Genomic DNA, 15,471 nt, shown 5'->3' with positions numbered 1-15,471 from the left:
GCCAAGAAAAAAAAAGGGTATTATAAATTTTATTTCATATCTTTCAACTTTTCATTTTACTGTACATTGATGATTTCACAACAGTTGATGTTATAGTACATAGAATACATAACTATATAAATTTTATATTAACCAGAAACCAAAAAAAAAAAATTTTAAATCCACTTAGGTAGTTTCTAGAGGTAATGCAAATGAAACAGGAAAATCATAAGATGAAAAGAAGAATTTTTATTTTCAATACTAAAATCCACTTCCACTCAGGCTGGCTCAGTAAAGATCCTGTGGGTTTGGTTAGGCAAGAAATCAAGTCCAGTTTATCCTCTGTATGTCATAAAATGTGACTAGAACAGGGACAAGTTGTCAGCAACAAAATTGAATCCCTTACTATGAACTGGGAGGTAATCAGTGGGAGGGAGACTTTTACACCTAGACAAGATGAAAAGAAACACCTGTTGAAAGGTGGCACTCAAGTGGAGCATAACTGGTCATCCAGTAAGGAGTTGGTGTCTCAGAAGAAAAAAACCTCAACAGAAGACAATGGCAAACCACTGATATATTTTGCTAAGAAAAATCACAGTCATGTACAGAGATATGATAACAACAATCAGAAGAAGGCAACTACAGTTCTTGAGCTAGACAATGGAAAAAAAAGGCAAATTTAGTGATAACAGGAAAAATTTAAGAGAAATGTAGTAGAGTTAGGCTGAGACAGACTTACATCAATAGTCTCAATAAACAAATGAATAAGAGTGAAGCAGATATGTGGAAAACAACAAGCAATAAGAATCTGTTAAAGCCCAAAATAAATAACGAAGTTAAGGAGAGATACTCAGTAAAGACATCATAAATTCATAATCAAATCTTTAATAGAAATATTTTATTAAAAACGGATTTGTTTTGTAAGCAACAGACTTATAATGTTTACTAAAAGCGTGCCAAACTTCATGAACATACACCTATTAATTATGGGTTATAGTATGTAAAATTTCCCACTTTCGACATGGTTCAAATTGACCCACTTCGTACAAAAAGAGATAATGAATCTGTGTTAATAGCTCTGTTTTCTTTCTGCTTTCCATTAACAAGAACTGACAATCCTAATTTTAAACATTGTTAAATGTTTCTCAATCAAACAAGAGGCCTCATTCCAATAAACCTAATCTCAGCAAACAAAATTCCAAATGGTTTATTGGTGCTACTTCAGAGAACACATGCAAAATATTCTCAAAAGACTACTAATTTTCGCATATAATATGAAAACTGAATAAAACCCACAACTAGGCCTTTTTGTAATGGAATTTCGTTTGTTTTCTTGGTTATAATACCTCATTTTTAAAAGTAATGTGTTACGTGAACTTCTCCTATGCTAAAAAATGGTGTCAGTCATATAATCTAAGTAGGCAGCTTGCTTTCATTGAAACATAATGCTGAGTACTATAGTGTTTTTCTGTTGATGCTGTGTTCACACAACCCAATCTCATGAGTGCCTGCAGGGGGGGAAGAGGTGGCACTGCCCCCAACTGGAAAATGAGAAACATAATTCTTTCTTTATTCGTTTAACATATGTATTTGAATCTTTTATTCAATTTACAATTCTACACTACTTTGCCCCCCCCCCCCGGAAAAATTCCTGTGGATGCCTATGCCCATCCTGAAAACAAGAATATGCAGCTCTTCTACTTTACAAGGAGGCAAAATTAATGTGAAGTCCAGTTAAACAAGGTCAACACAATCCATCCAGGAACTGTGATGAGTGTGAAATGTATTTTAGTGGACCCCAGTAATAAATTAGCTGTTAATTTTTGGTCTGTTCTGTATAAGTTGTTAATTATGATTAAAAAGTAGGTTTTTTTCCTCGATTCTTAAAGTTACCAAACATATGCACGATAAAAGCCATTCTAATGCTGAGTTATCAAAAACTGAGTATCCAAAATAAAATATGAACTTCTGACAATATCATATTTATTATATGAATACATATAATATTATATTGTGTTACATATATTCTTTACAATACAATATACAGTTCTGTTTTTATTATGCAGCATACCTTGATGCTAAGCCCCAAGCCTCCAACCTTCTGTCGATGTATCGTTATCACCCTCTCCTGTAAAAGAAGAGAATATTAAACTAGAAATGTATGAAACAAATAAAGTTAAGTTTACTAAATACCTGGAATGTTAACAGTGTTGTAGGTCTTATGACCACCCTTTGGAAAGTCTCGACCATTTGGCTCTCAAAAGCGAGACCCGCTAAATTTAAAAGTTTTACCAGTATTAAGACACTGACATAATCAACAAAATAAACAAACGAAGATGATTAAGAAGAGAGTATATGACACCACAAACAAAAACACAAATAAATACACTCAGAAACAAAATTAGAAATGATATTAAGCTTCTAAAATCACAAAAATTGGACACCTTCTGTACACAAATAAGCTCAAAAACAGATCCCAAAACAACTACCACCACCTATCCTACACTTAAACATTCTAATAAACTAGCATACACAAATAAACAAAAAGTGCACGCCTTTAAAGAACAACTCCAAAAAACATTCAAAACACCAGATGACTCAAACATGAACAACCACTTCATGAATATAGTAAATAATTATATCACAACCAATTGTAATATATATATATATATATATATATACACCACACTTCACTACGGTCACTCAACACAATAGCATAACAACAGAAGCAGAGCATGATTACACAACAAAACAACTTATCAGACCCATCACAGTAGGAGTACAAGAAAACATAAAACTTTCAAAAAATGAAGGACAAGACAAAATTCAAAACTTATTACTCAAGAAGAGCCCTTCAAGATTATCAGAACATCTCACATCTTTATACAACTTATCTTTAAAAACAGGAAACAAATCAATCACTTGGAAACAAGCCGATGTTCTGTTCCAGAAGAAAAGAAAATCATTGAATAATCCAGAAAACTAAACACCCATAAGTCTAACAAGCAATCTATGAAAAATACTAGAAAAAATTATAAATAATAGACTCATGAATTACCTGGAAACTAAATCAGCTCTCAGAAATACAAAATGGCTTCCAAAACAACAGATCATTTCATCAGATTAACAGAAGTAATACACATTTTTAATAAAAAAAAAAAATGCACAGCAGCATGCTTCCTAGATGTTGAAAAAGCATTCGATAAAGTATGGCACATTGGCCTCAGATACAAACTGTCCAAATCGGAACTCCCCATATATATTATTCGCTGGGTTTCTAACTTTCTGGAAGACCAGAGCATCAGAATAAATTTTGAGGGCACCTGCTCCGAGTGCTGAACTCCAGGTGTCCCTCAAGGAGGAATACTAAGCCCTACCCTGTTTATCGTGTATGTCAGCGACATGCCTCTTAAAGACCCAAACCACATTTTTTGCTCACAGTTCATAGATGATATTGCAATCTGGAAGAGTGCCCCAAACCCAACAACAACAACATACAATATACAACCACTACTAAACGAAATAGAATTGTACTACAGAATTAAAACTAATACGCACAAACCACAGGTCATATTATTTACAAAATTGTACACCACAAACAAAATAATACCACAGTTATATCTAGACAGGACTCTCTTACAGGTAGCAACATCAGAAACATTCTTAGGGATTACATTTGACTCAAAATTAAACTGGATACCACACATTAATAGCATAAAAACCTGAATTTAGAAAAAAGTGAGTTACCTTAAAAGTCTGACTGGCAACAACCAAGAAGCATTACCAGAAAACATATTAAAAATTTACAGAACATACATTAGACCAGTCATAGAATATGCTTGTAGAACATTGATAAACGTACCAAAAACATACATCAACAAATTCGATGACGAGGAACTCACTTTGAGACTAATAATGACTGGAAACGGCTTGAATGGGTAATGAAGAAAAACTTTAATATAAGTGATGATAACAAAACCTTGTCAAAACGTTGTACATTTGCTGTTATGTTAAACTTATATTAAAGTTTTTCTTCATTACCCATTCAAGCCGTCTCCAGCCATTATACATCAACAAACTACAGCAAATACAAAACTATATTTTAACTAAATCATTTAGAGTCCCACGATCAACAAACTCAGAATTTTTACACAACTATTCAAACATGTCAACACTATCAGACAGACTCCTGGATAACTCGCTTCAATATTATAAGAAAAATATTGATAAATATGAACTGATGAGAAAACTAGAGCTACATAATACATGATGAACCAAGCCCTAAGAAACTCTCTCCTCTAAACATCATAAATTCGAAACTTACGAGCCAAACAGTGTTAGGCTAACTGAATCCAAGACACAAACATAGCTTTATTTTAAAAGGGTTTTGTACGTAAAAATAGGATTATGTGTGTGTTTGTACAGAACTGCTAAGTGGAACTGTATTGTGAACACCAACTAATAGCGCCACCATGTATAAGTGAAGCTGGTGAAAATATAAGATTAATATTACCACATAAATTAGACATGGCATGAAAAGGGTATGTTAATTAAAATTATAAATAATGGACAAAATTTAACATACTGTGAGTAATGCAACAACATAATAGGAGTTGTTACTTAGGATTCAGTAACAACACAAACAAAATAATTCCGTGGTCCAAAAAATGGACCAAACCCCAATTAACTTTTTTAACCTACCTGGGATTATTAAGCACTAAATGTCAATTATGAAGCAGTTTATATAAGGCACAGTATAGCATCAAAGATACAAAGATGTTTTACTAGTAAAATCCTTTGGTCGTTGTTACTAGACCTTTGTAATGATTGTTACAGTGCCTCCCTTATTTTTGCTTACATCACCAACTACCATATTACCTGTACACCAATCTACAGTTATAACATGTGCTATTCAAATATAATTGCAACTATACACTGAATTACACATAGGCTTACTACAAGTTTGTATGAACTTCATCTGGTGCACATATTTACATTAAACGAGATTTGCTGTGATCCTGTTTGGCTTCAAAGATTATGGAGAATTCACTGACACTATAAACTTTGGAAAAACAACAGCAGTTTTTCTTATGTTTTACTTGCTAACATTTTTGATTTTTTTTATTCATTCAATATTTTTATTATTTTTTAATTTTTATAGGAGGAGACATTACAACAAAAACTGTGGGGTTAACGTGTAAAAGATTTGCAGTTACGATGTTAATAAAGTTTGTTTGATGCATGTGATTTTTATTCTTCTTGCTCTATTTTTCATTGCATAATTTATTACAAGGTCTCAGTCTCAAACCCTCAGGTCTCGGACACTGAGGTCTCAACTACAACACTAAATGTTAAGGAATTAAATGTCTAAGTATTGTGGTAGAATTGTGCAAATTTTATGAAAAACAACATCCAAAAACATGAAGTCCAGAAAAATGAAGTCCAAAAACATGAAGTCCAAAATTATTTCTTACCGATATACTTGAAAAGTTCATAACGGCTTATATAACTTGAGAAATTCAACCACTCTACATAAAAATGTATTTAACCCTTTAAAGACAGCTCTACAGAGTCAAGAACACACTTGCATTACAAATTTCACATCTGAAATAATTCTAACTCTACTTCAACAATTGTTTTTCTCAAAAATGTCATAGAACTGATATCTGGTAACTTTACAAAAAACAATTTTAGTGTAATTTGCAATTAAAAAAATTTTTAAACTCTGAGATACACCTGCAAACAATGCCATATAGATTTTTTTAGAATTTTTCCCAAGGTATAGGCTTATATTTACTAAGATCTGTCAGAAATAAATTTATCGAAGATTTCCATGACTTTCCTTTTCTCTTAATGAATATTTCAAGAATCTTGTGTTGAAAGGCTTTTATGATGCTACAGCACGTAAGTAATAAATCTTAGTCTCAAAACACGATAGAACTGATGGCTATAAATGATTGGATAAAAACGATTTTTATTTATGTACACCATTGAAATAAATAAAGTGGGGTGAGCAATAGAATATATGTTTTTTGAGAAAGTTGCAAGAAGTTATTCTAATGGAAACCAAGGATTCTGATATGATGAACTTTTCATTCATGGTAAACTTTTAGTATTATATCTATTTTTAAACTACAGGAATATTTCTTATATGAGAAAACATCATATAAGGATAATTAGGATTAGTGAGTACACTAGGCTTAGGCTAGGAGTTATGTAATGAAAAACTATTCAAACAACAGAAAAACTTGTGTGTGTGTTAGTGAATTTATTAGTACTCAAATTACACATAGACATACAAGAAAACAAGCAATAGTTATTAGAAACTGAGTTTCAAATTTTTCCAACTATATCAGTATATGTTTAGGAGTAGGATACGATTGCAAGATGTGATCCATGCAGTCAATGATTTTGTTGTTCATCAGTATTTAATGCTATTTTCATGCTAAATTAGTATGTTGTTACTGAAACAATATAGACATAATCAGTTTTATTGTAAAAATAACTCCGTTGGCTGCATTTACACAATAAATCAAAGAGAAACTGTAATGCAAAAAATTTATTTTTTAATGTGTTTAAAAGCAGTTTTATAACAAAATTTCCAAGAAATTACAACCTAAAATATTACACAAATACTGCACAAACTTATAAAGTTCTCCCAAGCACAAACTAAAAATTATGTAGAAAGTGCATAACAAACTTCATGCCATAAAGTTAAGCATTTAAAGAGTGAGAAGAAAACAAACTGGTGATATCTCACCCTACTAGTCAGGAAAGGGTTAAGACATGTTTTTAAAAAAGTTTATTTATTTTAAACTTTCAGTGGTTTTCTTCATTTTGCAACAAACTTACACAAGTTAAATGACAGTTTTGGACTTTTCATATTTATGCTATTTTAGCATATAAATCTCAAGACTGTTTTAGCACACATGAATTATAAAAATATGTATTTTTAATCATTTTAATTAATAGTTATGTTTAACATTTTAATTAATAATTGACATATAAATATGTATTGACTGAATATAAATACATTGTGCTTTAAATAAATTTAATTTAATTATTTTAAGAAAGTTCAGAGTTTTTACTTGAAAGAAATGTTAAGCCTAATTAGAAATATTGTTTTTAAAATATGATAAAATTAAATTATGCTATAAAAGTTAAGGAATCTTAATTTTTTATTTGATTTAATTCTTTAACAGTTCATTTAAAGTTTCATCGTCAAATAAATCACTATACATTTTAATGATTAAAAAATATTTGCAATATCAAACCATGATTTTCAGCCAAACTAGAAAAGAAAAGACAATAAATTATAAAAAAAAATTGAAAGAACCCTATCAATGGCTAGACAGAAACAAAAAATTGTAATTCTAAATAATAGTAAGAAAATTCCTACTCTAGAATCCTTTGGTGGTTCAACTTTTTGACTGTTGAAATTTGCTGAATCAATAATTTCCTCCTTTTGTAGAACCAGTGTATTTCCTGACAGTTTTAATCTCATTGGATGTGGTCGACTTTTACCATCACTCACCATAGCCATCCCAACTTTTTTCTGGTTCTAAAGACAAACAAAAGTTATATCAGAGATATCCACTACCAGCAGTTCAATTTCCTTCTAACCCCTTGTATTAAATGTAATAAACTGTTCCTGATCTTTCATTATAAAGGTCACCTTCATATTCAAGGGTGAATTAAGACAGGTAGAGTTAGACCTGATACACCAGCAGTCATATATTTACACAAGTTATGTTAATGTTCTGTGGACATCTGCTGGAACTGGACACATACTAAATAAGAAGACATAAGTTTGCACATGTTTCAGTAATTTATAGTAATTTACAACATGAAACTTAAATAATTCAATACATATTTTAGTTTTTAGCTACATTAACGTATAACATTCATTTCCTTAATGGTTTCCAAACAAGACCCAAGACTCAAGCTCTTTTGAATAGTTATATTGTTGAATCAAAAGTCTTGGTGTTGAGTCAAAATTACATTAATGAGTTAAGAGTTCTTGGAAATTTAGATGTACTGCTTGTAAAAAGTTTGGGCACAGCCATTTGGGGTGAAAAGTTAATTTTGTTTAACTTGTTAAATTCCAATAAATACTCTGTTTCATTTTTAAGTATCCTTAAAGATATCAAAGAGTTAGATGTTATCTGCTAATTTACTAGTTTATCAATTATACACCTACCAATATCATTAATGTAAATAAAAAAAATTAAATGTCCAAACACTGACTTCTAAGGCACTCCACTACTAACAAGGATCCAGTCTGACTGGAATCCATTAATGACAACTTTCTATCATCCAAATAACACGTAACATCCTCAAGAAAAGTTTACAGGTTAGTTACCAAAGATTTTCCTTTAATGAAGAAAGTATTCTTTTACAATACAATAGTTCACTACCTCACTTTACAGAGCATCTATAAGTTAAATATTCTCAAAGAGCTGTGAAATAATAACAAACGTACTGAGGCAAGTCTATAAGTTGGTTTCATTAAATTTACATTACAAAAGCACCCAAGGTCTTCATAGTTAACAATAAGACTCTCTATCTTATATTTGGACTAAACAACACTTTAATGCATAAGATTATGGCAAGACCTCAGGAAGAGGTGATAGACAATTAACCCAATAAGTCTAAAACTTTCCTGCAGCAGTAAAATGCCACATCAGATTACCAATCATTTAAAAAATTTAACCAAAACTAACTCTGATTTGCACTTAGAAAGATACCAGTTTTAAACTTTAAAACATCTTGTATTTTAGTTAACATTTTTAATAATCTATCACCATAAGTAGAAACAAAAAACATTAAAACTTATCAGTACACATACATTCTATGCACAATTTTTAATGGATGATTTTATTCAACATGTGATAATTGGAATATTATTAAATACTTTTATAATAATTAACAGTAATAGCTCTATAAAACATCTACAGAATACTAAATGCCTTTTTGTAACATAAGGAATAAGTTACTAGAATGCTTTCATCATGACACACAGATAATTTGACAACTCTCTTACGGAGGTTTTTATCAGCTTTCAGAGAATGCTATAAACAATACATACAGAACACATCTTGTGTGCTGATTTTCAAGCCTGAAGGTAAGAAGAAGTCTATTGTAAACCTCTCACCACCAGCAGAGGCTTCAGTGTACATGAAATGTCTTGTCTTTCTCAACTGGTATACTACTGTTTTGACTTTTCATACTGAAAGGAAATATGGTAAATATCATTTCTCTGAAAGTTCAAATCTTCAATAATCTATTAGCACAAAATTAATCCAAGGGCATTCTAATATATTGTATTGTCTTAGTACTGTAATAATTTCTTTCTTACAATATTCCTGTTGACACTGTGGTTGCTGGACCTGGTCCGGGACAGAATACAAGAAGACTAGCTTCTTGGTTTCCCAGTTCTTCTGAATGACGAATAGATTAATTCAAGTAAAATATATAAATAATAAAAATTAACAATTTGGTGGCAAAATATATATAAATAACATGGCATTAAGAAATTCTTACTCTAATTTTGACGTGTAGTAACATAATAAATTTGTCGAGAAATTACACTTGACCAACTTTTATCCCAGCCAGCCCAAAAGAGCCCAGGTTTTAAGTGAAAGGCCTCATCAGCAGTAGATCTGGCAAATATGGCACTGTTGGGGTATTGTCATAATATTCCTTACTTTCAAAAGTTCTTATAATAGCAGAATGTACTATGAGGTAAGCAATAAGTACAAAACTAAACAGCCTGATTATTATAATTTAAAAAATTAAAACTGCATGAAAAATTAAATATACCTTAAAGCAACTTAAATTCAAAAAGCATATTTTCAGTTTATTTTGCAACATTATCTTCAGTATTGAAATATCTATAAACTCTAATTATTATATCTTTCATTCTTTATATATATGTTTAAAAGTTTATATACAAACAGCACATTCGAAAAGGTTCTTTAAAAGCCTCTAAAACTGTTACAACTTGACCCATTCACTGCTGATATAGCATGCTCATATTCAAACATTAAACAAAACTTTACCCTACAAATTTTCAACCAAAGTACAATGAAAAAAATGTAACAATTTAAATACATGTATTAATGTTTTCTTTTTAAATCTAAAAATTTATAAAAATACAAAAGTTTCATATCTTAGTAGCTTTACACCTTACTTTGAGAAATTATAGTCTGTAGCTAGACATATTTAAATTATGTATGTAAAAATACATAGCACATAAAATATTAATCTGTGATCAACACGGCTAATACCTTAGAGATCAATGAAAATACGTTTAATAGTAATACACTAGTTAGACAAAATAAAGTTAAAATATTACTATTAATATGAGTTGGATGTATTGCTTTTATTTAACTGTATTATTTCTAAGCATCTAACAAAAGTAGGGCATAAAAGATAAATTTTTGTGCCAACATAAACATTACTACTGAGTTCTCATATACAAGTACCCATAGACTCTGATTAGAGTAATTAAAGATCCAAAACTTTCACAAGGTCAAATCTGAGATTTATCTACGTCCTTTGTTAACGTCACTGATGACGTTAATAGTCTGAAAATGGATAGATAGACAGATCAGAAGAGAAAATGCCAGTTAACTTCATCTTTTTGACCAGCACTTTTCAAACGTAAAATGATAGAAATAAACGATATTTCAAATAATTATACGAAACTCTTTTGCAATAGTAATACAAAAGATTATGCATTACAGATAAACGTATATTAGTTGCCTACCTGATGTAAACAACATCACTAACGTTATTGTGATAGCTGTGACATCTAGTGTCAAGTATATAAGCTCATAGTTTCTAAATAAAACGTTTCCAAGTAAAATTGTATTAGATAAAAATTCTAAGGCCTGTAATTTTCAGTTTTTATTAACGGAGTAATTAGTATACGTGATGAGTTTCCGCCAACAGCAATGGAGGATAGCATCTTACAAGAACTTAAAAGGGCATAAATAAATTATGGATTTATTTTTTTCTTCTTTGTTTTTTTCTTGGGAATTGGTGTGCATCTTTGCTCATTCATTTGTTACAGAGTGGCTATATGAGAAGGCATTTAAGAAAACAGCGCCCATCAACAAATGTTTTCTATTTTTGTCTGACTGAATTGCAGCGTTCGAATGTTACTCTTATAGTGCACTCATGGTCCCAGAACATGGAATGTGTTTTCGAGACGGCACAATACAAACCAATACTCTCGGATTGAAGGTCCCGGTATACTAACCATTAGGCCACTTCTGTCATGTGTGTGTGTAGTTATAGTCTCGTAGAACCAAATTGTCCTTTGTTGTCCCTATGCTAGGTTTCTATCACAATATGGTTTCAAAATACTTCAAAATTATTTTTTGATTCTTAAGAGATCTTCATTGAAATTTCTTTATAGATAGGTTTTCATGCTAAATTTCAATTACCACTTAATTTTGTTATTTAAACCTTTCTCTGGTAATAATGTGTTTCGATAATTATAAACCAAATGTTTTTCGTTTGTTTTTAAAGAGCTAAGCTTAAATAAATTTATTTAAAAAATAATATAACTTTAATTATGATAAAAACGTAAACGCTTTGTAGACGTCTAATATCCATCTTTTTTATTTTTTACCAAAAGAATTTGTATTAGGTCGTCAATAAATTAATATCGCTATTTTTTAGATGAAAAAACACGAACAACTTATATGTCAAAACAAAACATTTATTAAGTGAAATAGTCTCCATTCTGATCGATGATGCTTTTCCATCTTACAATGAGGTTATTAATACCCTGATTAAAGAAATCACTTGGCTTTGAAGCAAAAGTCGTGTCGATGTCCTCTTTAACACCTTTCACATTTGCATACGTTTTCCCATTAAGATGGTGTTGCAGCAAACGAGAAAGATTGTAATCTGATGCTGTAATATCTGTAGAGTATGGTGGGTGGGGGAGAACTTCCCAACCCAACTCCATAATTTTGTGTTGCATCAAATGTGCTACATGTGGACATGCATTGTCGTGGAGAAGAAGAATACCTTTCTGATTGACGAGTGAAGGGCTTGATTTAAATGTTCCAGTTGCTAACAGTAGATCTCTGCATTGATAGTTCGCTGTGGATTTAAGAGTTCGAAATGAATTACTCCTTTGATGTCCCACCAAATGCAAAGCATTACCTTCTGTGGATGGAGTCCAGGTTTTGGGGTCGGAAGTGGTTTTTATCTAGGACTGAGCCATTGTTTTTGGCGTTTAATATTTGCATAGAAAATCCATTTTTCATCACCCGTGACAATTCTGTCCAAAAATGGTTCACGTGCATTACGCGCCAGAAGAGACAAAGCAACGTTCACATGTTGGAAATGATATCACCGAAGAGTTCATGAGGCACCCAAACACCTTCTTTATGGAGTCTTTCCATATACTTTAGATGTTTATGCATTATTTCATGAGAGACATGCAATTTCAGGGCCATTTTCACGCCTTAGGTTAGACGAACGTCTTCACAGCATCAATATCAATTCCAACGTGTCGGCCCCTGCCATCACAATTCCAAAACGCGACATTAATTTCTTGACGACCTAATATTTGTTCAAAGGTAAGCACAAAGCTACACAATGGGTCATCTGTACTCTGTCCACCCAGTTTATAGAGATGTAAATCTGCAGATACACTGCTGTAATGAAATGAAACAGCATATGAAGTAATAAATGTTTAACATTACGCATAACAAAATAGTAACATTTTTATTTGGAGAATAAATAAATAGTATTTGCTGTTAATTATCAAGCACAATACTACGCAATGTGCTATCTGTGCTCCGCTCACCGCGGGTATCGAAACCCGACTTTTAGCGTTATAAGCAGTCAGATTTACAATGAGCATCGGGGGATGGGAATGGCATAAATCTTATAAAAAGTTTGGTGGCAAAACTGAGAAACTATTCGGAATGTTGCATTATAAATGTATTACATATGTTTCTGTAAATGTTGTTATGTTGGAAATATATTTCATTAGGTCTCAGTGCGGCCTAGTTATCGCAAAAAAATATAATAATTGTCCTTTGTACTTAAGAGCTGTGGGTGAGTTATAATAGTGACGGTCAAATCTCACTATTCTATTAGAGTATATTACGAGTTGGTGGTGAGCAAGCCCGCCGACAGGGGGTCCGGGCGAATGAAACCTACTTATGCCGTAAAGCATCTTTAGGCTATATCTTCATTTAATGATAAAAACGATAGTTTTTGGCTTTTCTTTATATATATAGACGCTTGATACATTAAGAACGACTGAAATAATAATTTGGGTAATAATTAATATGTATTTGTTACTTTATATGTTTAATAGATATTTGTTGTTGCTTTATTAGCGTTTTTACTCTTATACTGTGAGGTAAAAACGGCTGCTGCTATGATTTTGTCTGGTTTATGAGCTCATTGCTGTCCTAATTTAGGATCTTATATTTAATAAATTCTGGAAAATGTTAAAAAGAGAAAGGGGACCCGGCTAGGATGTTTGCACCGGGGCCCGTTCTGACTCTCGACGTTTCTGGTGGTGGGCAGTGTTGACAAGCTATCTTCCCTCTCGTCCATTACTTCAAAATTAGGGACGGTTAGTACAGATAGCCTTCGAGTAGGTTTTGGTGATATTTAAGAAAAAGAAAACACTTCATCGATGTCAAAAACAATTAACTAATAACTAACTTTCACGCTTTCATATACTCAAAACCCAACCTGCTTATGACCTTAGTAAACTTTGAAGTAGCTAAGAATTAAAATACTGTCGGAAACGCTGTGCATGATACCTAGAGATTTATATGTTTTCCTTGCTTCGTAGCCAGAGTATCAAGGAAACTGAAGCACCCTATTTTTGATCTTCTTTCATATGAAAATGTTTCCCCTTTTATTTTCATGTGCTCCAGTCTTGATAATGATGTGTTTTTCAGGTTACATATTTTTCAATTGTTTTGATGATCGATGACGAGTTAGTCCACAATAGAAGTACTGAGCAATCGTTCATATAAGTTACCCTACTGTATCTTTAAGCTAACCAGCTTTAACGGTAATTTTATATAAAATTAAAAAGCATATAAATGAGATTAAAATATTAAGATAGTTAGGATTTCCCTTTTCTAAATTTCATCGTTTTACTGACTGCAGGCCAGTATATTGAATACTTACTTGCCTTGTCCAAGAGGGTTTATGGAATTTCAATTACAAAAGTTTATGTCATTGTTTGTGCAGATTTTCATGTGATTCCCAATCTTTTCCGCTATACTAACTATCAAATATCTTGATGCTCCGATTCGACGTACATTTAGCATGGTGTGTTTTATTGTATTTCAAAAAACAAACAAGAAATCGTATTGCATGCAAACCTTTGACACTTGAGATGGACTTTGTAGAGAATATGTGGCTTTTGGAAAATAAGGAATTTTATTTTCATGTCATTTTTGATACTTTTTAAAAGGAAAAAGAAAAAAATGCTTACCTTTATTATACATTTCAGCTTCTAGTTTGTATGTCTTCTTATGTACTTTTAACGCTTTTCGTTAATGTTTTTGTTCAAGAAGTCTGTAGAATTACAACGCTAGAAACCGGGTTTCGACATCCGTGGTGGGCATGGCACAGATAGCCCATTGTGTAGCTTTGTCCTTAACTTCACACAAACAAACAAATTATTGTAAAAAACTATAAATTTTATCTTGGCTTTTATTCGAAAAGTACTGCATGCAGTTTCACTGTATTTACGATTACCGGCGTACAATATGATTAACCTTTTTTACCACACCAAAATTATTAGTAAGCCGATTATTTCAAATGATTAGTCAGGAGCTCCAGTTAACAAATCAAATAAGTTTGAAACCTGTTTTATATTATTTATCTTTTTTTATCTGCTGACTTAAAGCTTATATTTAATTATTGTTTTCCCTATTTTATTTCTATACAATGTTTCTTCTTTAAACTTTGTTTTCATTAGGCTTTTGAGTTTTAACGCTTTCCTATTTTTTTTTTCTTTAAGCTAGTTATAAAATTGCTAAATCAAGCAACTATTTAGGCTAAAAGGCCTATCGTAAACATGGCCTAACAGTAGCAAATAGCGGCCTTGTCAGCGAAATGAAACTGAATCCGAGTATTGACTATTACAAAGAATTATGTTTTTTAAAATTCCACACAAAGTTTTATCGGTTATAGAGAATTTTTTTGTTTTGTTCACGTTTTACTGACACAAGAACTGATACTAATTTTTTTAGTAAGAAATTCATTTTTATCTGCAGCAGACGAAGAAAGGTATTTTTTCATAGGAGGATCATAATCTCTCCATACATGCCTCATTCTAAAAAATATTTATATATATAGAAACGAGTAATGGTTGGAGACCGCTTGAATGGGTAATGAAGAAAAACTTTAATATAAGTTTAAAATAACAGCAAATGTACAAAACCTTGTCGAAACGTTGTACATTTGTTATTATGTTAAACTTATATT

At 31.5% G+C, this 15,471-nt stretch overlaps 1 protein-coding gene across 1 annotated transcript in view; it reads right to left on the bottom strand.

Annotated features, from left to right (window-relative positions):
* Window positions 1–9,694, bottom strand: part of LOC111089068 (gamma-1-syntrophin-like) — a 15,176-nt gene extending 5,482 nt beyond the window's left edge. Inside the window, exons 1-4 of the mRNA XM_022400815.1 lie at window positions 9,338–9,694; window positions 9,068–9,208; window positions 7,379–7,540; window positions 2,051–2,107 (exon numbers count right to left, since the gene is read on the bottom strand). Coding sequence (XP_022256523.1) covers window positions 2,051–2,107; window positions 7,379–7,540; window positions 9,068–9,076 — 228 coding nt within the window. The 5' untranslated portion in view covers window positions 9,077–9,208; window positions 9,338–9,694. The remainder of the gene's footprint in view (window positions 1–2,050; window positions 2,108–7,378; window positions 7,541–9,067; window positions 9,209–9,337) is intronic.
* Window positions 9,695–15,471: the final 5,777 nt, after the last annotated feature.

The sequence above is a fragment of the Limulus polyphemus genome, unplaced genomic scaffold, assembly GCF_000517525.1.
Source record: "Limulus polyphemus unplaced genomic scaffold, Limulus_polyphemus-2.1.2 Scaffold5163, whole genome shotgun sequence".
NCBI lineage: Eukaryota > Metazoa > Arthropoda > Merostomata > Xiphosura > Limulidae > Limulus > Limulus polyphemus.
The sequence above is the reverse complement of the archived record's forward strand: the minus strand, read 5'-3'. Positions and strand labels throughout refer to the sequence as shown.